Genomic DNA, 26,867 nt, shown 5'->3' with positions numbered 1-26,867 from the left:
ATTGAATTGAATTGAATTGTTCATCTTTCTTCTTCACTGGAAGTCCCCACACTGAGTGTGTGTCAAATGGCACTATTGTGTTTGTGCCAGTGACACACTTTCTGGGGCTTATGATGTGTAAGCATATCTCCTCTTTACAGTGCCTCAATTCAGTGCAGTATTACTGCAGGCTATTTGGAAAAATGCTGGTCACTGGTCACAGGGCTGTCCCTATCAACGTTTCTATAACTGTCCCAGAAGAGCATTCCAGACATTACCCGGAAGCCCTCTGTACTCTATGCTGCAGCTGCTGACCTCTCACCCAGGCAAAATTAATAGCTTAACAATGTGCAATATAGAGTGCCCCAGTCCACTCACTGACAGTGATAGACATATTTGGCGCAAATGATAAGCCAAACAAACAAGCTGATAAACACACTGTCTATTGAGTACTGTTGTCGTCAGCATAAGGAATGGTATCGAAATGGATGATAAGTCCCACAGTGATTTAACGTTCAAAAGTGATCCCTTTCACCACCCAAGAAAGCTGGATCTTTTCAAGCGTCTGTGCAATTTGTATAAGTGCACTGTACTGATGGAAACGGCTCACTCCTTCAAAAAGACAGTGGGGTGTTTGCAAAACACAGTGTCTCCAGTCCTGCATCTCTTCCCTCTTGAGAGCCATGGTAACCAGCTCTGAGGTTGTATTCGTATCATTTTTTTTCTAAATATATAATAACACGTCTTTAGTTAGACTAGAAGCTCGTGACTCTGGCGTTCCTCCCATATGAAATAAGAAAATTATTTGACACTGCAGGGTAGCGCTTTGGGGTTCGAGGGAAAGGGATGGCAAGTATTAGATTTCATTCCGAGCCCTGTTAATATGTGGGAATGTTGGGCCTGTGGAATGTGGCGTGGCTGACTTTATTCTCATTCCCAGTATTAATAGCATAGTTATCCCAGTGATCCGGCCTATTTGATGAGCAGAGATGTGCCCGTTGGCCAGCAGAGAAGTGGGTCAACATTGGGCCTGTGATCTGATGTTAGTCTCCCCCCTCGATACAACCTCCTTCCTGAGCCAACATTAACATCTGTATTGTTAGAGTCCCATGCAGCAACTGGTGGACTTGTGTAACATGTGGATGACCTTCTGAGTACAGTTACCACAATGCAAGCTAAAGCCTTGAGAGAAATGTTTTTAAGTGAGGTGGAACAAAAATGCACTTTTGAATCAAGCATTAGCAAGGTGGCTCACAAAAAGGGCCTCCAAAGCGTGTGTATGCAAACTCTGGCTGATTTGTTGTTAACTTCCCAGAAGTCATCTCCTTCTGCACGGGTTCTTATTTCAACTTTTGCTCATGCAACTTGTGTCTGTGGTTCGTGGCTTCTATGAAGGGGTTTAACATGTTTATAATAATTTGCTTCAAACTGCAATGGGGCATGGTTGGGTACTGGGGGGGCTGCTACATTTGTTTTGATCAAAGCAAAAAGCTCGATCTAAAAGCACAGTTGTAACAACCCCCTGGTACTTCATGTGGTCTGCGCCTTTATGAATGTTCCTCACATCAGGAAATGTCTTTTTTTAATTAATCAAGCTAAATTAAATGGGTATTAATGACATCCCTGGAGGATTGGAAACATATCCCCCCTCCTATTTTTCCAGTGGTTTGTTGAGGCATTTCCTCTTTATGGGTGAGGTGGGTTACTGTGCCTCATGGCCCTGTTAAAACTAACAGTGCTTATATGTTTGTTTGGCTAGAAGCCAATAAGACGTCTGAGAATTCTCAAATATTGGTTGTGAAAGAGTTTAAAAGTTTATGAGGTGATATTGAAAGACTGCCATATATATATAGGTGGTGGAGTTCAGCCTTTTTTCTGTAATTTATAAAAAAATGGATGAATGGTAAGAATGACAAAATATAGACATCATTGACAGTTTGAACAACTTGTCTAGAACTACTAATATGAGTCCACAGTGATGTAAAGCACTCACCAAGCATTGCCATTTTTCCTGAAGGGACAATCTATGTGCTTCATATGTAAGATTGGCAACCCCTGTGCAAACCTGGGGCGACTACATGTAATTACGCTGTCCCTGCATTGGCTGTCTGACAAGAGCTGTTTGTAAACAAAAGAAAATGAAAACTGCCTCTCTGTCCAATTGTGATTGCATTTGCCTTGGAGACAGTCTGGAAATATTTAAGCAACAGTATTAACCACAAGCTATTAAAGTAATTAATAATAATTGTGCTGGTGGTCAATTTCCAGGGTGGACTTAATTTCCTTCCTTATGTTATGCTGGCTCTATACTCTATGACAGCCCCATGAAACTGACTCAACCTCCTTAACATTGTTCTATTGCTATTGTTGAAGCTTGTCACTGTATACGGTGACTAGAAACGTAAGGCGCTTCTTATGTGTTTGAAGTCCATTGTCATGTCGTTTCAGAAGTATCATTTCACTATGAGTTTTCTTGGTGCATGTTTTGCCACTGACTCAGACAGTTTTGCCCCAGACTACGTCCTGGCGACAGTGTCTGAAGGAACGGCTCCCAGTCCAACAGCTGAGTAGATTTTCAGCTGTCTCATCCTCGCAGTTTCCCCTATCTGATTGCAGGGCAGAAAGGAAGTGATTGAGGGGCAACGCAAGCAAAGGAATGAGGGAGGTTTGAAGGAATGGGTAATAAGAATTGGGTGGTGGGTTAAAGGGAAGGGTGGGTTTCTGATCTTATGATTCTGGGTTCTTTTCCTGGAAGATGCACGTAGGCATATGAGCACAGACATCCCTTATCAGCAACCGCCTTAAACACTTGTGGATGTGTCTGTGGATAGAGCCTAAGCAGAATGCCAATGAATTTGGTTTCAGAAACTGCTTATCTTTATTACTCACATAGTAGCAATCATTTACTTTGGATATATCATTGGTAAAATCATTCTCTTCCTACCCATTTGTTTGTCATTCCAGTGGAATGGCTGAGAATGTTTTGGAGAGGGACGATGCTGTCATAGCTAAAAATAACTGTCCCTTTTAAGATCAGATGAACATGGACTCCTAGGGGAGCAACATTGCACTGGCCGAAAGAACTATCCCTGCCTGCGTTAGCCTTCCTGTCAGGCCCCAGCAGAATTGTCCGAACCAAATCCTCTGGCCCATTGTCCAGGTCCACACTCAGTGTACAGACTCTTATGAAAGCGCAGGCCTTCTGTGCGCTTTCAGAACGGGCAGAGGAATGCATTGCATGCGAATGTACCGTGAAATAATGGCACTTTCTCCACTGTCAGCTCTGGTCATTTGTCAGTTGAGACTGTACCTCACTGCTAACAACAGAGACCTGCGCTTGGATGGATGGGCGATGTCACACCTCAGGAATGCAAGTCACAATATGTGTTTCTAATGTACAGTGCATTTGGTATGAACATTAATTTGATCGTGAAGGGATCTCATGCAAGCTGTTTATAGATTGATCCCATACACTTCTTTACATAAATCTTGTAAACTGGCCACCCATGGTCCTAAACCCCATGTAATTGAGGAAGTGATGCATGAATAAAATCTCTGTAATTGGTGTGAGACTGAACAAGCTAAAATGTGTGTATTGGGGGAAGCTTGCCTCTGTGTTTCACTATTGTAACTGATTAGTGCTACAGTGTGGCCTCTGACCCTAACTGATGTATGATGTGGACCTGGCTTCCCCAAGGCCTGAAGCAGCGACTGTGGGTGGGCCACAGATCCAATAGGGTCCATGGGAGATTTAGTTTTTAGTGTCCCAGGTGATTTGGCTTGGAGCCAGTGGCTTGGAGCCAGTGGCTTGGAGAGGGGGGAGGGGGGGGTGAAAGAATTGAGGGGTAGTTCCATTAGTCATTGGACAGAGAGGCAGACAGTAGAGAGGGAGGGTAGGGCATGTTGGGGAGGGCATGTCTGGGGCAACAGCCTCCAAAGGGTGGCATGGCTCCAATGTGTCTAATGGCTGGGTTGAATAGCTACTTCATGTCAAATTAATGAGTTTGAGTGGTTCAATTCCATGTCAAAGGACACATGCAGTTTTACATAGTGGTACACAACCATGACTACCCACAAATATGGGGACAATACAGCACTGGTGTGTGCTCACATTGGTATGCCTCCATGTTGGGATTTTACTTGTCATCTGCTGCGAGGGCCTACACCAATTTCAGGAAAAGGTGTGAATCTACAAAATCTCAATTAGAAATGGTTGGATGATAAAAGGTTGGATTATTCCATTAAATAGCGAGTGTGTAACATTCACGATCTACGGGTCATAGGTATGTTTTCATTACAGTATTATCACCTGAAGATAAGTCACATTTTGTTAATTTAGAATGAGGCAGTGTCCTCTTGTATTGAGGCCGCCATGTTTAACTTACTTACTTTTACCTTTACTACAGTAGCCCAGAACGGGCAAACCAAACACTGGCTCTAGATAGGGCATTTTGTGTTGAGTTTCATGGCCACCATAGTTTCTCCTACACACTCGGATGGCTTAGCTGATTCAGATTGTTGCTCTCTGCAACTTCACCACAAGATGCTGGTCCTGTGATAATCCTTATAATTTCATTTGTACCAGTCCCCATTTTTGATCCCACTTTTTGGCTGGAATTTCTTCAACAATAGCCATTCATTGGATTAACATTCTGAAATTACCTTTATGTAACAGTTTTCGTTGTTACATCCCAATTGTGTATTTACAAGGGAAACAACATGAATTGATGAATCCTTTAAGCTCAGTTTGTTTTAGGGTGCACACTGTAAACAGATTCACAAGTCACTCCTCTTACTGACAGAGAAACTGCATTGCTGCCCGAGAGTAGTTGATACATGTTCCATTTTGAATGGAACTCAGGGAACTATGTAATTAAAATGCACTTGTTGTTCCACAGTAACTGTAGGTGTCGCCAAATCTTCCAAAACTGGTGTTGGCTCAGTCAGATGTGTATTCTTGCCAACTGCATTCCAACAGTTTGCCAGAACAATGCCAATCCCTTAATCTGCACTGCATTTGGCATCTTGTTTCTGCCTGTGCCAGCGTGGCACTGCTCCCCCATCTCTGATGCTGGGTGCTTACATAAGCCCGACTGTACCCTCCTCCGCGGCCCAGCACCCCGGAGGAATGGTCCTCATTTGTGGGACCCAGAAACAATGCTTGCGCAAAAAAAATGTGTGCTGCAGGCTTGCCTCTGATCTTTTATTCAGTGCCTCTTTAAAATAATAATGTTGTTCTTTCTTTTGTGCTTTTGCCTATTCTACTTGTTATTTGTGTCAACCAGTTTTATTGCTGCTTCTACATTACTCTTGCCTTTTTTTCTTTGCCTCTCTGGCTGGGATATTAGACTCCATTCATCCATCTATGTATTACAAAGAAGATGGCAAGGGCACTTCCTTAGAGTCAAAGTAATGGGTAGATGTGTAGAGGAGGGAAGAAAAGGCAGGAGAATGAAGGACGATGAAGGAGGAGAAGGAGATGCATTTTAATGCAGGAGCACAGTGCAGTAGCTTGAGTTTGAGGAGAAAGAAGAAGGGGAATGGGCAGAGTAAAAAAGGAAAGTAGAGACAATGGGGGAACGATGCAGCTTTTTTTATTTGGTCCAAGTGTGCCTATTCAGGAGGGATGGAAAAAAACAGGAGCCTGATTTGTATCCGATTTTGTATTTGGTACTAAAAGCATTGTGTTGTGTGACAGATGTTGGGGAGAGAATTGACATTACGCAGGCACAGATGTTTGAGAGACTGATCTCTGCATAGATATACACCTCTTCTTCTGTCTCTAGCCTGTGCACACGCACACAATCCTACACCAGCAGAAGCCGCAGCAGCAGCCTGTCTCTCCTCACTGCCGCCCCCTCCTCCTCCTCCTCTTCCTCCTCCACTGACCTACTTCCCGGCGCTGGGGATGAGGCGATGAGATAGTGGGCTGAATGAGAAGTGGCAGCAGTATCTCCCTATATCCCTGCCTCCCTCCCTCACCTTCTTCATCTCTCTGTCTCTCTCTTTCTGCTCGGCTGCTCTCCAGACTCTTCAAACACAGAGCAGCCAGCAGGCTCCTCTCTCTGCTTCAGGGGTCTTGGTGTGTGTGTGTGAGTATGCAAATACTGTGTGTGTGTATGTGCTTACATCTGAATCTTGAGTGGGTGTGTCTGAATATTGAAACGTGTGAACATGAGCACACACGATGCAGCGTGTTTGTTGCAGTAGCATTTAAGGGAATTAGGGTTAGGGTTTTACTGGCAGGTGTGTGTATGCAGCATGCATGTGTATGTGAAATTTTTGTCTGTCATGACAAGCAGTTTGCAGTGACAAATCCCTGTAAACCTCTTCCTGCATCTCCCTTTTTGACACAAACAGATGCTTTTAATTAGCACTAGCCTATAGAGAACCACAGGCTCTCACTCTTTCAGTGATAGCTTCCTTTTCCTGTGACTTATAACGCAACCATACATACAACTATTTCCCAGTGATGAGCTGGGAGAAGCGAGGAAGTCTGTGTGTGTGTCTGGGTGTGTATGTGTGTGCAGTTTTCCATGTCACGAGCCTCGGATGTGTGACAACTTACTGACCGAAAAAAAAAAAAAAGACCAGGGAGGGAATGACGGAGAGAATAGAGCAAGTATGAAAATGGAGAGCACAGCAGAAGTGGCACGCACAGAAAAATTAGAGCAAATACTATTTAAAGAAATATATTTATATTTAGGGAAAGTTGCCTATGTGCTTTTTTCTGTGAGTGAGATACAGTAAGAAGCTCATGTGTGTTAAAGGACCACTGTGTATGATTCAATGGCATCCAGAGGTGAGTGTGTGCAGATCACAACCATTCATCATTTGAATCAATTCAGCCTTCCACTTACTGTGGCTGCAAAACTTGCAAAAAATGGCAGTGTTTGGTTTGTCCATTCTGGGCTACTGTAGAAACATAGTGGTTCAACATGGCTGCCTCCATGAAAGAGGACCCTCTGCCACTGTTGATAAAAACTCACTCGAAGGTAACGAAAACACCACAAGTCTTTTATTCAGGTGATTTATACACTACATACAACATACATATGAATATATTATATGCCATTTCCACTTAGAGGACCTCCTAAATGGACCTTTAAATACAGAGCTAGAGTTGGTAAGCTGGTAAGCCTAGCCTAACCTAGCATAAAGACTGCAGTGGTGGCAAAAAGGCTAGCTTGGCTCTGTCCAATGTTAAAAATTATGAAAATATTCTTACTAATCTCTTCAACGGTCCTTTTACAAGATTATTACATTAACATATATGAACAAAAATGTTAAAACAGTTTGTACCTTAATGAGGAGGTACGTGTGCTATAGTATTATTTGCCAGATATGGCTGGTGAGCACAGGTTTTGGTGTTCAAAAACCAGTGTCCCAAACACGGAAGGCACAAGCGCAGAGAAGGAAGGAGCAGAAGGGTAGAGTATGGGGAATGAAGCTGGTAGGAGGAGATGCGAGAAGTGGCAAGGAAAAATGACAGATGTTACTATCAGAGGGGGGTTGTTGGGGGGGAAATGTCACTCCGTTCACCCTGAAAGAGAGGAATAATGGGAGATGACAGCAAATCAGAGAAAGAGGGAGGGAGAAAGGGATGTAATTAAAAGGTGGGAGATAAAAAGGGCTCTCAGGGCACATATGGCCGTGGACATGGTCAATTTGGATTATTTGTGTGTGACTCCAACATATGAAGAATAATAGTTACACATGCACGGTCTTCAGCGTTCGTGCTTCCTTATATTCCCCTGTATACACAGTATATACTGTATTCCTGTGTGTATATACTGTATGTGTGTATTTGGATTCCTTGGCCTACTTTCCCCGGGCATGGGCTGGAAGACGGCCAGCAGAACTGGTGTTGAGTGAGGACTGGCTGCACGTGGGGCTCTGTGGGAGAGTGAAGACACACAGACACACAGACACACACACACGCAGACACTGGACAGGAGGTTTAGGTTGTGTTTTTTGCTGAATGGCTTTAAAACCCCCGTAGAGCGGCCTCTTTTCCATTAGGCTCGGCCAGCTGTCCACAGCAACAATAACTTACTCACCACCATAAAGATTTGGCACCGGCTCATACTTTATCTTTATAGTAATAAAAACGATGAAAAGCTGTCACTGTTAATAGTTCGAGTCAGAGCCTTTTCAAGTGTAAGTGTATGGAAAAAATCTCCATGATTTACCTCCCTGAAGTGCACTTTTTTTACTGTCATCTCACGGTTTTAAAGTGCTGTACTGTTTCCTTTTGTCCCACTGACTCAACACAATGAATCCTCATCTGTGCCTATACAGTACTTCCATGCAGTTTTGGTCAGGATGGAAAGGATACTTAGCCAGTGCTACAGTTAATGTATCGTCTCCGCAATCTGTCGTGCACAATACCCCATGCACGTGTTGGCCTCTATGTGCCTCTAAATGGTTGGTTAGTTTGTTGAGTGTTTTATTGCAGAGATGTAGTAGGCTAGTTACATTTTAAATCTTTTTTGGGAATTTGTTTTGGGAATAATTACATCACAAAAAATTGCACACTTGCTTTCTAGGATATACCACTAAAGCACAAACTGAAACTGAAAAAACACTCACATGCTCATATGTGCATTGAAACAGTCTAAAGCTTAATGTTAGCTTTAGCTGAGAATGCATTTTTAAACATAACAAGGACTGTGGATTCTGTATGCAATCTCTTACATTAGAATCGGGGTTAGACAGGGACCTCTTCACTGCTGGACAGAAAGACCAATTAGAGCAACCAAAACTGTATATGCATATGGAAATGTGAGTATTGTAAGATGATCCTTTGAGGTAGTCTTCCTAATCTTCCGGCCCTGTCTTGTAAAGGGTCAGAATGTTGTTTTAATGCCTTTGATACTGTGCAGGGAGGGATGTTCACTAATCAGATGTTTGGCAGTTTGAACCCTGGCTTCTCCTGCTGCATGTTGAAGTGTCCTTGAGCAAGATACTGAACCCCAATGTGCATCAGTGTATGAGGGGGCGTGAATGGGTGAATGTGGCATGTAGTGTGGCTTTGAGTGGTCAGAAGACTATAAAGGCGCTATACAAGATGCTAACTCAACTGGTCCAGGCAAACTGTTGGGTCTTTGTAAACAATGATAGTGTGTACTTGAAAAGTGTCCTCAGATAACTTCTGCTATGTTTTAGTGCTATACAAAAAAAACTGAATTGAATTAACTGACACTTTTTCTGAGAGTGCACGGGCAAAATATAATGACGACGCCATTTGTAATGCAGTGTTCACTGTACCATTTTCCTGGTGACCCCCTGGGTCCCTCTCAAGGACCCCATGTTTAGAACCACTGCTGTACACTATGCTCAGGGAATGTGAGGAACAGGGGCCTGCAGGCTTCCCTGAAGTCCTGCAGCAAGTTAATCCTGCCATCACAGGGTGTTCAGGGATTGTCACCTCAGCTATCATAACACACACACTGGTGCAGTATCAAATGTTCCTCACACACAGGCCCACATATACAAGATGCCACACATGCTATAATTGACATACAGCCCGCTGATGCAATGACTATGAAACAGTCCCCATATTTGAAGGTGATTATACAGAATAATTTAAGATACCATACTTGTAATAATCCAACGGATGGTTGCACAGGCATCTCCATGTTTAACAAGCCAAAGAAAACTTTGGTTGCTTTTCATTTAAAATAGCCTCCAGTTCATTTGTAGCTGTGCACTGCTCTGCCTCTTCTGCCTTGAGAGGCATGGCAGAATCAAGGAGGCGGAAAAAGCAAATGAGCAAAAGACGAAAGGGCAAAATGGAAATGTGGTGTTTTCTCTTTTCATTTTTTCCCCTTTAAGCTCCTGTCGAGGGCCCAGCGCATTCATAAAGAATTTACCATCAGGCTATTTTTAGATGGCGCAGTGAGAACTCCTAGGCTGAACAAACGTGTGAGAGAGTGATGGTGGAGAGTTGTGCTCAGTCAAGATGTAGTAGATTGTGGCTCCTTGTGGAAATTCAAGTCATAAACTTTCACGGCCATATTAAACAGACCGGTGCAAAGCTCTACCCATTACTTAATCCTTGTTTAGTTATGTACCAATCTCAATACTTACATAACATTTGGGAGTGAAATAGAAGTATTTGCTTTTTAATTCTGCTTTTGTTGGTCTTGCTTCTGCTGTTCTGTCCTTGATGGCAACTTCATGGATTTTTTAATGGTATTTCACACAAATGGCTCCAAAATTGATTTCTTGGTCAAATATTTCTGCTGGATTTGCATGTCCGTGGTATTTGCATAACAGACTTTGAGGTCCATTCATTCACAAATGCAGTAAACTCTTGCATAAAGAAGAGCTTTGGCAACTCTGTGAGCTGCTGTGGGTGTAAGCTTATATTGTCTAAGTAAGTATGTGGTTGATAGGACATAATATGGTGTAAAGAGTGTATTATTCATACAGTAAGGACCACCCATATCCTTTTCGTGGCATTGAGGAAATCCTCCAGGGTGTCTCGGCCTATTCAGTCCCCTGCTCCTGTTGTAGTGGGTGTCATTCACTACTGTCCGTACACACACACACACATACACGCAGTGTACGCTCCATTGAAGGAGCGAGGGCACTGCTGGGGCACCGCTCGGTGCAAGTCTGCACAAACAACAGACATGCAGACATACACACTGCACAGGCACCATTGTACCGCACGGACAAGAGGTTTCTTTGTCAGGGCATAAGAGCAGAGGATGTCAAGACGGGGATATGATGGTGGCCCCTGCTGCCTCTGTGCCCTTTAGCCACGCAGCAAGAGCATCACCACCCTGGCACATGTTCATGTGGACACAGTGAATAAATAAAAATAAAAGAGATTTGGAAAGAGAATAGATGAAATGAATGGTTGTTAACAGACTTGGACTTGCTACTTTCTCCTTGTTGATGTTGGCCTTAGGCTCTCCTATCTAAGGCATTACTGTGGTGTACTCTACAGGGAATGCTTCTTAATCAGTCTGTATTCCGAGCACTGTAATGTCGTCTTGTCTGGATTTTCTCATAGTGGAGTTAATACATTTCTTTAGGTGGCATTTGTTCCATTGTTTAGTTGTGGTGGCTGTTGCTGCTGCATCTTCCTGTATTTATTCCAAACTGGGGCTGCTGGAAACATACATTTCCTGCGCACTACAAATAAGTTTTTTCCAAAAAGACATTAACCAAACTGTTATTACATTATGACATTAAACATAATGTATGGAATGTCATTCTGATTGATACTGGGGAAATTAAAGATAGGCCAGCTTGTAACCTTGTCCCCCTTTCTTCTCTCTCTTCTAGATCATGCCCCCTAGATAGCAGCTTCATCCTCCTCTCCACTCCCCCTCCCTACCCCTGGCCCCTTCCTTTACCTTCCTGGTCCAGCACCATCACTGCCACCTGTGTCACCACAGCCGCCATGCCCCCCAGGAAGAGGACGCGGCCGGGCCTGGGTTTTCTGTGCTGCTTTGGCAGCAGTGAACCCCCGGAGATCAACCTCAAGGACAGCGTGCCCCTGCAGCTGCTGGAGTTCAGCGCCCCCATGCCGCCCGCTGAGGAGCTGCATGCACGTTTCTCCGAACTAGTGGTGAGTAAGAGATTAAGTAAGCTAGTTGAATGATTTCTTAGAATGGCATCCAAACAAAATGCATTCCCCCAGTGAATTTAACCAGCTAGGCCTAGACTTGTGCCTGCCCTTCAACACAGACCACTGTGGATATGTGGTAAGAAAGTTCTAAATTTTAAGTTTAGATTCATCAACCTTCAGATCAACTGAGCATTTTGTTCACTGAATGCCACCGACCCAAGTGGTTTCATGGCCTACCTAACTAACTTGTGTTGGGGTTGATGGTCAAAAAATACTCACCAAATTGTGGCTTTATAGCACACTAGTACAGACATGTATAATACTTCATGAGGAGAAGTGTCTGAAATGGTCTGTCAGACAACCTGTTTATCCCCGCAGTCAGCGAAAGCCTGCCCAAACTGAAGAGCCTCACCATGGGCGCAAGACAGCGTTGATATTGTAGGGAAACTTTTCAGGATCTCCATCTTCACCCCGACTTCAGATATATCACTTCAGTGTCTTCAGTTACAGAAAAAGCAAAGAAGTCACTCATGCGAATGTTGTGCCAAAGTGCATAAAAAAGGCTCCTTTGATTTTTATCCTTTTATCCTATTTTCTTTTAGGCAGATAATTGAAGATCTTAAGTAATGCAAGTAACAACATAATTGTTTGATTAGTAACTGTAACATGATTACTGAATTTAGGAAATTTATTGAGCTTACTTTGTAATACGTTATATCCTACACTAAAACTAAATGCCTGCTTGCAGTTGCAACTTTGACACAATTACTAAGTAAATTTTTGCATGAATTTTGTGGGATCACACCTTAAAGCATTTCAAGGATAGTGTAGAAAAATTAACTGTATAACCTGCATATCTACCTGTTTCCATCCACTGAGCTTCAGCTTAATGAGCCTGTTCAACTTGAATGTAATGCAGTTTTGTGCTGCTCCATACAGAAATAATGCCCATAAAGTGAGAAAGTAAAAGATATGAAGACTGGCTCAAAACAATACTTTGGTACAATCCATAGAATGTCGTTCTTTTCCTAATGCTGAGCAGTCCAATTATTTTCCATTTCCTTCCTTTGCGTGTTGTTTGGTATCCCAACCAAACAAGATTAGGGACAGGAATTGGAAGGGATTGGATCTTGTGGAGGGCGTCTTGATGGTTGAATGACGCCACACCCCAACCCCACCACCAACCTCCCCCCTTTTCCACACATTCAGAAGCTCATCCTTTCCACTACACGCAACCCACGCAACAGTTCCTATCTCGTGCACAGATCGCACTTGTTGGCAGAGGTTGTTGGACTGTACTGGTGCCAGACTGGCAAGGCTTTGTTGGCATGTGCCTCGGTATGGAGAGGGAAAAGGGCACAGCTGTCTACCGTGGGTTTCAGCCACCACGCAAGCTGGTTCTAGCTTTGCTGGAAGAACGGGGCTTTGCTGTTTCTGCCTTCCCTGTTTACTCAGTTCCTGTCTCTTGCTCTGTTTGGGACTCCATCTCAGCTCTTCTGTCATTCTCCCTCAACCTCAGATTTCCTTCTTGTTCTGCCTCCATCTCTCTCTCTCTCTCTCTCAACAATGTGCTCGGCAGCATGGCTACAGGACTGCTTCTGGCGCTGTCAAGCCTTAGTCTTGGGGATTGCTAAACTTCACCGCCTGCAGGATATATCACTCCTCCAACTGTCAAAGTCGATTCAGGGGATTAAGTGAAATTCCATTTGTGATAGGAAATTATTCACTGTTATCAAGGCATCTGTTTTCCCAGTGGTGATCCTTTCCCATTTCTCCAGCTAATTGACCTGATTTTACCCTCAATTTGCTGTCAAGGCTCTTTTACAGTCACTGGTAATGCACAGGCCATTAAACCTCAGTAGCTACAGTATATTTATTGGGTTGATTAGGAGAAAATTAAAACTCAGCATAGACTGGAATGACCAAAAGCCCTTTGAGCTGTGTAGTAACCAAAAGTTTCCTCCAAAGGACCAATAGGTTTTTATTTGATGCACTTGATGCCATGATGGCTTAAAAAAATGCATAAATCAGGCTTTTGCATGGAGGAAAGTTTTGGAAAAGCAAACAAGACATGTATTGCTGGGATAAAAAATAAAAGCATGTCTGTCCAATGGGAGCACCTAGCCAAATCACGGCATTCCTCATGATGGCGAGGACCGAATGACCCACAGCTTATTTTGGGGTAAATATCTGAGCTTGCGATGTAGCTGACACAGATGCATCCGCTGAAGAAGAAGAAGGAGCAGAGCAGACAGATCCCCGATTTTTCAAATCTCTTGACTTTGCAGCTTTTCCGACCCAGGAGAGAAAGAGGATTTGGCTCTTTCTCATTGGATCTGGGCCCTTCCACATGTTGTGAATAGATTATTCTTGAGATGGTTGTTGGACAGCTACATCTGATGGTGTCGTTCACAAGCTTAGATGTTTTGTCTGTTAGAGTCTGGTTCTACTTGTCTTTACTGCAGAATTCTAGCATTGAATGTAGCACTCAAAGGTTAAGTTCAACTGTAATTTATTGCATTTTATATCAGCTACATCATATATATCTGTTCTGTAAATCACTTGTCCTGTGTTCTCCTTTGAGAGAAAAACAGAAACCAAAAGGGAGAAATTCACATTTGGTATTTTTTATGGTTTCATGATGTGTCCCCTAGTTTTGCATTAATTCAATAAAATACTGTTCCATCTATCCATCTGCATAGATGGAGACCTTATTTCGATACAGCCAAATAAATCTGGCATAAAGCAGCAATTTGCATACAGCCAGCGTTCATAAGCAGAGCAGCTTTCTTGCTAAAGCCTCCTTCTTATCTAACTTGCGTGAACGTACACCTAAGCTTGTTGAATGAGTGACCAAACAAATATCCACTGGAGAAAAGTGCTCTCCTAACGTCAGTTTGTGGGCTAGCTGCTCAGCTGCAGCACAACAGCATGGAAAAGTACCTGCAAATGCTACATGGGTCCGGCTAGATGCTGCTAGTGTCCGTATACTTTCTTTGCCGATCATGTGTAAGCTAAAGCACAAGATTGTATTCTTTGTCTCCCTTTCCCTACAGTGTACAGGCAAAATACATGGGGCATGGATGCAACACATCACGTAGGCAGGGTGGAGTGGGTTTTCTTACCTGCTACACTGCCTCTTTGTCGCGTGTGGTACAGTGCCAACTTCACAGTGTGCATATTGAGTTATGGATAACTGGATAATTTTAACTACAGGATCATGAATATACATTGATTTTACTGATTTATTTTAATGTGAAATGTTAAACACCCACACGGTTGCACTGCTGGGACGCATTGCCTCTGGGGTATTTATTTCATTTTTAAACAGCTTGAAGTAGTTTTTACCTGTTGGCTGCGTAGACGCATTTATGGGAAAAAGAGGACCATTAAAAAATAGAAAAGAGCAGCATGACGCCTGTGTGGGTGCACTTGGCTTCCGTGGTCAGTGAGTAGCTTCACTTGATTATAATGGACGAGCCCTACTGCTACATCTGTGCCCCATGTACTTGGCTGTAACGCCAACACTGGCAGTCTGCCAGCTTGTGTCAATCATACACATATATCAACACGCCCCCCTAGAAAACCAAAAAACCAAAAAACTATGAACAATACATTTAAAACACACGTTGACTTAGTTTTTACTACAAAAAGGGGTGACTAAATGTGCTTTCAGTTGGACTATAAAACCTCATGCTAGAATGTTTGAAAAGGAAAGTTATGATCACTCAACGCGTGACAGTTTGATTCATGTATGCTTTGATTGGATGACCAATGCACAAACTGCTTCTACCTAGCGATGGTCATCTGGCCAAGCCATCGGTCCCCCACATCTGTTTAACTGATCCTGCAGCTGACATGCTGAAACATTTGACCAGTCGTCCAAAAATCTGTACAACCAGACCTCAAGCAGTCACTCAGTCTGGACACAATGCTTGTAACGCTGACACAGAGAGCCGATGTAGGGAGGCTGTGCTCCAGAGGAAGAAATAAAGAAAAATAGAGAAAAACATAACATAGTATGTTTCCATGGCAACGGGAGATGGGGATTATTGTTATGAAAGCCGTCCCTGAGGAGGAGAATGAGACTCAATGGAGCCTCCAGAGTGGGAGCGACAGATCTGGGCCAAACGGAGGAGTAAACCACCTCCACGTGTCTTGACGTCCGTAATGGGGTCTTCCACTGTGTCTAGAGACTGCACAGTGCACACTCAGCTTACACTGTTAGTGGAAGAAAAGACTTTAGCTGACTCGTCTCAAAACTATTGCATGAAAAATGACTGGCCGGAAAATCCTTAGCTGTAACTTGTCTATTTTACCATGGTTGTTGCTTGGAATATTGAATGGAATACGTGGTATGATATGTCTGTCCCTTGTGCTTTTATGAAAGATCACCTGGCTTGGATGATAGAAGTGGAATAGAGTAAACAGACATATAACTATGGTGATGAACTGGGTACCTCTCATCGCATATATTTCAGCCATTTTCACCACCCAAAGACACACCAGCAAGTTCTGGTATCTCAGAGTTACACTTTTTCAAATGGATAACCTTAAAGCAACCTCTACTAACTTCTCTTCATGAAAAATGTATAGTATAGAGTATAGAATAAGTAATGTAGCGAAAGAGATGACTTATTGTCCTTGAGGTGTAGCTTGCAAACCTAATATTGCAGAAAAAGCATGTGTGGGATTCATCCTTGGTTCCCTTGTGTAAACACTTTCACTCCTCTGCCAAAACTCCTCCAAGTCTGCCATAAACCCATTCGAAAGACTCCTGTGGCAATAATGACCTTGACAAACCCATGCAAATGAACCTGGAAGCAATCGCCACTGATTTGGACACAATGAACAAAGACCACATCAGAGGGGCTAATGGATCGCATCAATTAAACTACGTATTTGCAGCTGGCCTCAGAATTTCCTGATAGCAAATGTGCCGCAGTTCAGGTTTTTGGGTCTGGGTGCATTTTAAACAGTTTCTTTCCACCAGCATTTCAAAGCTTGCACGCATAGTTGATATATAGGCCATATGTGAAATTTGGCAGTCCTTCAAGAACAATGACAGCTTTATTTTTGTTTATCAAGGCAATTCCCTGCTAATAAGACTTTATCATCAAATGTGAAATTGCTCTCATATTTAGGTAATTGAGAATGGGCCCAGCTCAATCATGTACTTGGGAACATCGCTCACTGGTGGCCATTTGGCGAGCCGAAATGCAATTTCTGCTTCTTCAAAAAGAAACCAAAGTGTGAGGTTGTTTGGGGACAGCTAGACTGCCGTTTACAAGTTTTCAGCTGATGGCAATGAGCACATTGCGTTTACTGTGGAAAGGTCGGCATGTGGTTGCAATGTGTCGACACATTTGCAAGGGCCTGAACCCAACTACACAGTGCCACTGAAACACTGCAGACTAAAATGTTTGAAAAAGAGAAAAATAAACACAGAATACAAAATACAATAGACTTGTAGGTACTTTGGGTAGAGAATCTGCTTTGGAATAGGATCCAGAGGCTCTCTTTAGATTGTAGTTGTAAAGAAGGATGATTCATTTGTATGGCATTGCTCCTTTTGCATAGGGTGCAATAAGTAAAACTGGTTCTCTAACTGTCTTTCACCCATCTGCAATGAGTTGTGTGTTGAGACGAGAGAGGATATAATGTACAGTATATCTGGCCAAATTGGCGCAACTGAATCAGGTCTACTAGGCCAACATCTGGCAAGTACAGTACTGGCAGACATCAGATTAGTGTGTGTTCTCTCTGCCTTTCTCTCTGCCCTCTTTTTCTATTTGCTTTGTCCGTCTGTCTCTATGTGGGAGCCTCATTCTTTCTTTCTCTGTCTCGTAATTTGGGACAGTTTTAATCCAAGCACTCTGGAAGTGGTTCAGCTGTCCAGTGTCAGGAGCGTCCTCTCCATATGACTCCCAATCACTGTTTTTAGCAGCATGTAAATTCTGTTCTCAAAGCAGCGATGGTAAAATTAGCCTTTCTCATTTGAAACCTCAACTTGTGTTTCCAGGCAATCTGGACATAAATCCTCTCCTAAAGTTCCCTCCAGTGTGACTTTCGAGCCGGACGCAAATCAAAAATGCGTTGCATAACAAGAGAATGGAAATGTTCTCCGCCCTCTGAGCCACTGGGAGTGAGTTTCATCCGCAGTGTACGCCCCGGGATGCACCATCTTTCCTTTCTGTGATCCTCCCTCCTTTCCTTGCATTGGTCTAACTGACTTCCTATTTCTAATGCTCTCTTCCTACCTCTGTTGTAAAGCCAGCTCTTGCTGTCCTGAGCCAACCTTATCATGGAAGTGGTCAAGCCTTGTTTGGACAAGAGGAGAGGCAGTACGCTACTGAGTGACTCATCAAAGACAGGATACTATGACTCCTCTGAATGTTGCAAAGTGGTGTGAGCCCAGTGTGTTGATGTGATGTGATAATTTGTCAAGGGACGCAAAGCGCTAAAATCCATTCTCACCCTATCTTAGGAATAAGAGGTTGATCTTTGACCTTTTCCTGGTTGTGGTAAATGATTCAGAGCCAGACTTTGCCTTGTGCGAAGAACTCCAGGACTAGCTAGGCCTGGGTGTAACACACACCCACAACACACACAGACACACAAACTCTCTGAATCTCGTTTGGGTCAATAATGGCAACTACAGCTTCCTGTAGGTCCCCTGGAGGCCTCATATGACTTCCTGCCATCTTGCCTGTCTTTCCTCTGCCTTCCTGTCTCGCCCAGAGACTGCAGCAGGATATATATACAGTGTATGTCTGTATGTGTGTGAGTGTGTGTGTGTGTGTGTGTCAGTGCTATGACAGCCAGTACAGTAAGACTTCACATGAGGTAAAGACATTCATATCCACTCTGGAAATGCCACTTCATAGGCGCACATGTATGTGAAAGGATGTCATTCTTAGCCCACACACATTTCCCATTTAGATGGAGCCTCACACATTCTCAATCAGTTGTCACAGAGACACACCCACTCCCACTCCCACTGTCCCACTCACTCACACCTACTCACTCACTGACCCCTCATTCTTCCTGTATATTTTGTTTCCCCCAAATGTCTGTTAGTTTGCCTTGCTTCCGTCTTTATCGCAACGCAATTGTACCCCTTACCTCCAACCCTCTGGTCCAGCTCTGTCTCAATGCACTTAACCTGGACTGGACATATAGTCTAAACAGCAGTAGCGGGTATCTAGGTTTTCCCACACTGTTCTGACTTTACTCCCATGTTTCATTGCAACTCATCCCTCTCCCTTCCTTTACACTCTTTCCATATGGTGTAGATAAATATTTTAAATCTCCCACAGACATGTTGTAGCATCTGACTCTTGTTATGTCACACAAATTCATTTATATAGGCCATGATTGGTGGCAAATGTGCTAAAATATCTTCATGATCATAATCCCTGGGGTTGTTACAGTACACCATGCATTTGTGTTGTGCTCACTTTTGTTTCAAAGATCTATGCGTGATTTGTACTGAAATGTTGCATTAAGAGGAATCGTTCACCATTTTGGGAAGTGCACTTGATTTACTTGCTATAATTTTGTCATTGTATCTCATTTGCGTAGGGGCAGCTCTCTCTTCTCTTCAGCACGACAGCTAACCATTACTGACATATTCTGTCAGATTACAGCCTATGACACTGGCCTATGACTCAGAGGCTAGCTGCAGCCCTGACAATGACGCACTGATTGATTGGACAAATCAGTGGTTCATTGTTTATCTTTTTATATTGGGTTAGGGGTGGGACACGTCTATGTAAGCCCTGAAAACAATTACAGTATTATAATTGTTGGTGACAACTGGGACAATTTAGTGTTTTACAGATATTTGTTGGGACTTGGTACACCCAGCCTAAAACGGTGACCGTGCTGGACAAACCAGGATGTTGCTCACTGTAACTTAAGATTGATATTGATTTTCTCATCTCATACTCACAAAGACAGTAAACAAAGTGTACTTCCTAGAATGTTGAACTATTCCATTGAGTAAAATTGATGGTGGATACAGTTTAAAGTGCAAATGCTGTAATAACTGTTTGAGCCTCACATGCAAAATTATATTTGACTTGGCATTTAATCACTGAATGATGACATGAAATCAAATTCATTCCAAATGTGTTGTGTGCAAATTTGTTTTAGAAAAGTTGGAAGGAGTTTTAATTTGCTCTCTAAGCTCTCTCTCTCTCTCTCTCTCTCTCTCTCTCTCTCTGCTGTATCTTCTGTATTCTCTCCGTACAGTCTTGAAACAGGAAATTGAATGACTGAGCAGGTCAGTCAGTCTGCAGCAGACATGACAGGCAATCTCACACCTTTTTTTAATTTGTAACATTATTCGATCTGGATGAAATATTAAAAGAAGAGGTTCAGAGGCCTTAGGTATGTATTTTTCCCCTTCTCCAGCAGCAGGTGTAACAATATTAGCTTTGGTTTATGTGAATTCCCCACTGGAGCATGCTGGCGAAGGAGGGTGGGGGCACAAGGTTTTACACAGCAAAAGTGGAAAGTGGTTCAGTTTTGTTTTGGAAGATTGAGCGAATGGGATGAGTGGGTGTTTTTTGGATGTTGCTATGGTCATGACAAGACGCAATGGGATGCGGATGTGGTATTTGATGGCATTGGGGTTTGGAGGTGGAAGAAAACGGTGGGATATTGCATAACTGGGAAGTGAAGAGTCCTCTGGCTGGCATGACATTAACATTCCTCCCAATGTCTTTGTCCTTGACTTCATCTCATTGCTCTCATTCAAATAGAGACTTCTTCTTCTTCTTCTTCTTTTTCTTTTCTTCTTCTTACCAGACAAAAAATACACATAGCCCTTAGCCCACCTTGCTCCTTTCCTGTTATGTAATATATAATATTTATAAATGTAATTCTTGAAAAAAACCTACCTGGGGTAGCTTAGCTGCTAAACCATTGAACCAATGTGTCTCAGACACCTAAACCCTGATTTTCATTGCTGACGTATATCCTGCTCTCATATAACTGCCCTCCATATAAGACCTTAAATTGAGAGGCCTGGGGAGTACTAAGGGGGGGAGATAGAGAGACCAAGATGGAGCATAGAGATCAGCTGCTGGGCTCAGCTCCCATCTGGTTCAAATCCAGGGGTCTCATTCTCACTGATTTCTCCGCCGGCTCCCAGCATCGGCTCCTCCAAACAGAACAACAGCAGCTTGGACAGCAGGGCTTTGACCCGGCGACCAGGCGACAGGCCAGAGACTGGCTGGCTTCTGGGCCTCGGTTTCTAAGCCGGGGGATGTGGAGAGAGGATTGTGGTCCAACCCGAAGCTGAGATCTGTAAAGATTGAATGACAGAGACTCAGAGGTTTAGCTACCACAAGATGGCTAGTTTTCTTCTTAACACTCAAGAGCGCACAGGGTCACGAGAAACGTGCAGTTATTGTCGCTGGTAATGTAGACCCTGGATGATCAGCTCTGTGTGTGAGTCACAATTAATCACCGAATTCATGCTGCTGGGATGAAAAACACTTTGACCAAAAAATTCTAAAGCTTCTTTGTGGTTTCTATCTGTATTAGACCCCCTTGAAGTTCACACCCTTAACATTTTTCCTTTTTTTGCCAAAGCCACAATAATGCTGCTGCTGGTTATCCTATGAAAGGACTGGGTGAGAGATGATGTCATTCCTCATAGTGTCGGAAGCTTGGAATGCAGGCCACCTCGGCCCTCCCCGTCCAGCTGAATGGATGAAAACAAACCCTGTGAATCTACTGGCCGGCTTTAAGGGGCCCCACCTCTGGCACCGGTAGCCATCTTCACTCTGGGGGGCCCAGGAGGCCCCGGCACTTCTGGCTGACGTCATGGTAGCAAAAACCATTATTATGAGATTAGTTTGAGCTTGAGCACAAAGCCCTTGCGCTACAGCATCTCATCCTCTCTTAGAAAAATAAGAAAGAAGAAAGAGAAAGGGGGCTACGTGGTTCTGGAAATAGCTAGCTTTCTGTCTCCTCTCCCTTCCATCCTGATCTATCTCTCTTTTCCAAGACTTTACTTTTCCTCCCTGGCACACAGGGACTCATTTCCTGGTCTCATATGCATTTCAAAAGGTGCAGGAGGCTCCTTGTACCAAGCTGAAGAATTGAGCAAAGCAGCAGGGTGAATATTAAAACACTCCTCTGTAGTCTGCGGAGACCAGTTCTCAGTCAGACGGGGAGAAGGTTGGACAATCAAATATCAAAGTATAATCTCTGGCTGACTGCTAAAATATTTTCCTCTACTATCCCTGTAACAATATAGGGATAACAAAACAACAGGGATTGTGTCCTGAGGGATGGGGTGATTATAGTCATGTTTCTCCTTACCCTAAACACTGCTTTGCTGTTATGTTTCCTTGTCATGATTATCTTTATCTTAAATCAAATTCAGTTGAATGTTTTGTGCAAAGAACCCAATGTGTGGATAAATCAGCCTCTCCTCTTGTTGCAGGATGAACTGGACCTGACGGATAAGAACAGGGAGGCCATGTTCGCTCTGCCCGACGAGAAGAAATGGCAGATCTACTGCAGCAAGAAGAAGGTGAGTTGGTCTCTGCCTGTACTGTACTCTACGACAGCTTCAGTGTCTGGCTGGCCCTCAGCTGACTGGCTGCCTGAACCCACAGTTTAGAGCTGAACTGTCAGCAATGAATGTTATTGAAGGGCAGCTATTTACCAGAACCCATTCAGACTTCCCGGCTTCTCATTCCTGCACTGACGTAAACTTATGCACATATAACGCCAGCTACATATTGCACAATGTGTTTCACAGGCACTAGTACATGCAGTATTGTACGTGCACACACAGAGCACCCTCAGACCCAGGTTTAAAGACCCTCAATCTCCAAATCTCCCTCCCCACGTTGGAGCAAGCAATTTCCTTGTGCTGCCTAAGAATTGTCAACATACCATGGAAGCACTAGAACATTCTGGTTAGCCCTCTCTTTCACCCCTTTCCCCTCGCCAAAACATCTCTCGTACTCTTCGGCGAGTCTCAAATATCCACCAGGAAATGACATTGTGCTTAGAGAAAAAAAGGGGAATTCGGCCCCCCTCTCTCACTCAATAGCAAATTGAATAAATAGTCATAAACCCTCCCCTGTGTCTCTTTGCTAATTTGTTTTTTGGCTGAAGGTTTAGTGCTGGAAGCAAGGACGAGGATCGGACCCCTCCTTTCTCTTTCCAAGGCATGCAGGCTCAGCTTAGCTGATATGATAGGCTCCGACAGCCTATTTAAAAAGGAGTAAACGCACACCGCTTTGTGTGTGTTCTCACGCGTGTGTGTGCACCTGCATGTGTAAAAGTTTGTACTTGTATTCATGCCAGTATTGAGTTACTAGGAAAAAGAAGAGCAGTGGAACTGTGGCGTATTTAGAGGGATGTCAAGGCGAGGATGGAAGCTGGAGCACCACTCCAGTTTACAATGTAATGCAATACTGGTAAAAATAATACAAGAGGAGGATATAACCTTTCTTCTAATGCATTATGATAACCATAGGACTTGCAGTGTGTTATGCTCTTTGAATACATTGCATAGTATTAAGGAGGATTGTATTATTGGCAGAATGTGCATTTGCACATGTGAACCCACATAAAAGGTGCAAGTGCAGTAATACTCCAGTATCAGTTATTGGATATCTCGCTGAAGCAACCACAGACGTTTATGAGAAGTCTTTGTACTGTAGCAGAAGGTAGTGGAAACAAACTTTTGGCAACAGCCAGGGCGTATTGGAACCAAAATGGTTTGCAGTGAGTGCCTAAGCCGGGTTCAGAGGTAGGATATATTAGTTTGTCGTTCCTCCCCCATCGCTCTCAGTCAGAAATTATTTCCTCTGTGAGGCTAAGGTGAAAAAAAACAGCCGTGTGTCCAGGCCAGGAAACGGAGAGCAAAACCGGGGTAACAGTGCACAGCGGAAAGCTGGAGGAAAAACCAAACAAACCCCTCATTCATGGATGGAGGCGGCGTAATGGAGAATGAGGAAAAAAAACAACTGGCGTGCAATATTGGATAATAACCTGCATGTCTGTGTGTGAATATGCAGGCAGGAAGGCATGAATCCTGTCCCCACGTGCACACACCCACGCAGACATGAACAACTATATACGTAAGAAAATGCACACTTTCAGGTTATTCAGACATAACACACTCACATACATGCACCACACAGTGGTGCCCTGTGTTTCTGAGAATTACAGCATGACAGTGATTTGAATGGAGAGCAGAGGACAGCAGAATTTCCCTCAGCCGTTCCTGTCAGCGACAAACACTGGTTCCCTTGTTTCCTCCGGCCAAGCGACGGCTCCAGTTGTTGTGGTTAGATAACACTTGGAAGGAGCCGCTGAGGGCACGACAAAGGGACAAACTAACTTTGTTCACCTGCAAAACAAACTGGCCGACACATTTACCCCAAACCACTCGAGCGTTGCCAGTTCTAATTCTCTGCTGTCCAGTAAAAACCACATATTCCAAATGTAATGATTTTTATGTTTTCACATAAACTGAGGGACTAAATGTTTTTTTGTGGGTTGAGAAAATTCTCCTACTTCTCAGGCTAATAAAACCACAGAAAACAGTTGACATTTCATGCAGAGTTTATACTAGAACTGCAAAGACGTGTTCAGTTGGTCACACCAAAAAAGGCTTCTTCCCTGCATCTTCGAATAAGCTGAGAAAGTGTTAAAGCTCCATAATTCCATTTTTTGCTATTATGGGGCTGAATAACTTGAGAAGAAAACGAGGTGACAGACACACGACCCAGTATTCTTAGAAAAAGATGTTATGGCTAATGAGTTAGCTAACAATTGGCCACTTACACAGCCACTGAGTAACTTTTTGTTTCTGTGCAGGTAGGGTACAATGGTTTTATCAGAGCCTGGTTGGCTGCTGCTGGAAACAGGGTTGATGAGCAGTGAGACAGAATCTTATATTAAATGTTCCTGCTCTGTCATAACAATGAGCCAAAAGAGACTAACTGCTGAGTTAGTTGAGAATTCTGTGTAGTCAGTTGTCACTACATGAGTCCTTTTCACATTACACAGAATTTGACCCAAATAAATTGTAAAAATATTGATTAATGCAACTCTAATATTGACGTTCTATACCTACAGAACATATGAGTTGAATGCTCATAAGCCTAAATGACTAAAATTAACAAAAACTAAAGCTCTGCTTTGAAGGTCCAGTGTGCAAGATTTAGAGGGTCCTATTTACAGAGTTTTGCAGAAATTAAATATAATATGCACAACTATGTTTTGGTTAGTCACCTGAACTCACCGCCATGTTGAACTGCCATGTTTCTACTATAGCCCAGAGCAGACAAACCAAATACTTGCTCTAGATACAGCACATTTATTGCACATTTCGCTGCCACTGTATTTTTTCCTGCATGCTTCCATGGGGAAGGTGAGACGAGGGGGTTACAATCAGGAACTAAAACCTCTATATGCCACTAAAACCTACACATTGGTTCTTTAATTGCTAACTCAAAAATAGCAGTCTTTGTTTATCAGACACTGTTCCTCTTCCAGTGTTTATCTAATACCAGTCAGCAGTGATGTAAGAGAATTAGCGTAAATATGGTCTTAGTGTACCATAACTAACTCGAATATCTTGTCAAGGCCTTCAGGCTTTACATAAGCCAACCATATCTGCACCTCTGATCTCAGCCACCCAGTCAGAGCCAAGGGTGTTGTGTGTCTTATCTACGTGTGTGTGAGAGAAAGACTGGACTTCATTCTCGGCAAGCGTGAGAATGAACGGACGGCTTGTATACACATTTAGTGCACAAGTGAAACAGAGACGGCACAAATAAATCTCTGTATGAGTGTACTGCATTCCTGCCTGTGAGTGAGGGTGCTTGCGTGTGTGTATGTGGTGTGTGTGTACACTTTGCAAGCATGACTCGCGTCCAGCAGCCCCCAGGTAGAGAACACGATGTAACATCTAATAGCTCCTCATAATCGCTCAGTGCTGGGAGCCAAACAGGGTCTCCTGACTCCCATTAGTAGCGCTGCTCTGACATACACACAGTGTTTTCAGCACACAATATGGGCCTTTTATCAGTGTCAAAACACTGAGAAAACTAGCGCTGATCCATTATCTTCTGTCCTGAATTTCACTAAAGAAGGGGATTTTCTGTATAATATCACTTTTGCTGTCCAAGATCATCCAACTATGTATCTTCATATCAGATATATTATATCAGCTGTGAATAGAATGCCATCAACATGCTTAACATGCACTGGCTGGCGCTAGCATATGCACCCACACATTACCCTAACGTGACAGCAGCTTTAATAAGAAATGATTAGCCATGTGTTCTTTATCCCCATCACTTGAACTAATGTGACCCCAGGCAAAGATCTGAGCATGACCATGTGCTGAAACGTGTGTAATGTTAGCTACCTGTAACAAGCGTTACATAATCTTCCAGAATTCAATATCCTGTCCATTTCCTGCCTCTCTAGGTGAGACTTTATATCCCGGCTTCCATAGATAAATATTCCCCGCGGAGAGATTGGCTCTTTGGAATGTCAGACAATCTCCCTTGTTGCGCAAACGGAAACATATTGTGGTGACAGCTGGAGCAGAAAGTATGGAAAAAATATTGATATGCATATATATATATATATACTTAAATGACAGCTAATGCGTTACAATGTATTGCTGTATTGAAGTGCATTGTAATTACAGGATAGCCCATGTGCTACTTGCTTTACTAGACTATACAGGGGTTACAATGTAAAGAATTTGGAGTAGGCATATTTCGGTGCCGCTGGGCCTTTTGTTTCTGGGCAAATCAAACACCAAATTCAACTCTTTTTTTATTTCTAACCACATGCAGTGTCTAGTAACTAGCCCTTTTTACTTTTTAAAATGTATTTTGCAGATCCCTCCATCGTTCATGAAGTGGTATAATATGGTATTTCATTTAGTGCTGTGCTGCTTGTAGGTGCTGTCATTGTTGTGGATGGCTCATAAGAGCCCCCACATTGCAGCCAGGGTCCCCCCGGGCCTCTCTGAGCACATGGGAAACATGGGACTGACGAGCACTCCAATTGCCAGAGAAACTGGAGACCTCATGGAAACACGTTAGCATGTCATTGACAGCCAGTGTATAGGTTCTGGCCCAGTCTGGGACCCAGAACAGGCTGCCAATGCCTTGGACAGCATGAAAGTGAAAATATGCTGCTGTCTGATCTTTGTTGTGCAGAACACACTAATACGGGTGTGCAACAGGGTCAACAGGGACCTGGAATCAGCACAGCAGCGTGTAGCATGGTATTATTT

At 43.3% G+C, this 26,867-nt stretch overlaps 1 protein-coding gene across 4 annotated transcripts in view; it reads left to right on the top strand.

Annotated features, from left to right (window-relative positions):
- daam2 (dishevelled associated activator of morphogenesis 2) overlaps positions 1–26,867 on the top strand; it is a 95,243-nt gene that overhangs the window by 22,272 nt on the left and 46,104 nt on the right. For all 4 annotated transcript variants that reach the window (XM_035674293.1, XM_035674292.1, XM_035674295.1 and 1 more), the window contains exons 2-3: positions 11,281–11,566; positions 22,029–22,118. In XM_035674293.1, the coding sequence (XP_035530186.1) occupies positions 11,399–11,566; positions 22,029–22,118 (258 nt within the window). In that variant the 5' untranslated portion in view covers positions 11,281–11,398. The remainder of the gene's footprint in view (positions 1–11,280; positions 11,567–22,028; positions 22,119–26,867) is intronic.

The sequence above is a fragment of the Morone saxatilis genome, unplaced genomic scaffold (genome assembly GCF_004916995.1).
Source record: "Morone saxatilis isolate NCDOM2014 unplaced genomic scaffold, NCSU_SB_2.0 Contig3, whole genome shotgun sequence".
NCBI classification, from domain to species: Eukaryota; Metazoa; Chordata; class Actinopteri; family Moronidae; genus Morone; species Morone saxatilis.
The sequence above is the reverse complement of the archived record's forward strand: the minus strand, read 5'-3'. Positions and strand labels throughout refer to the sequence as shown.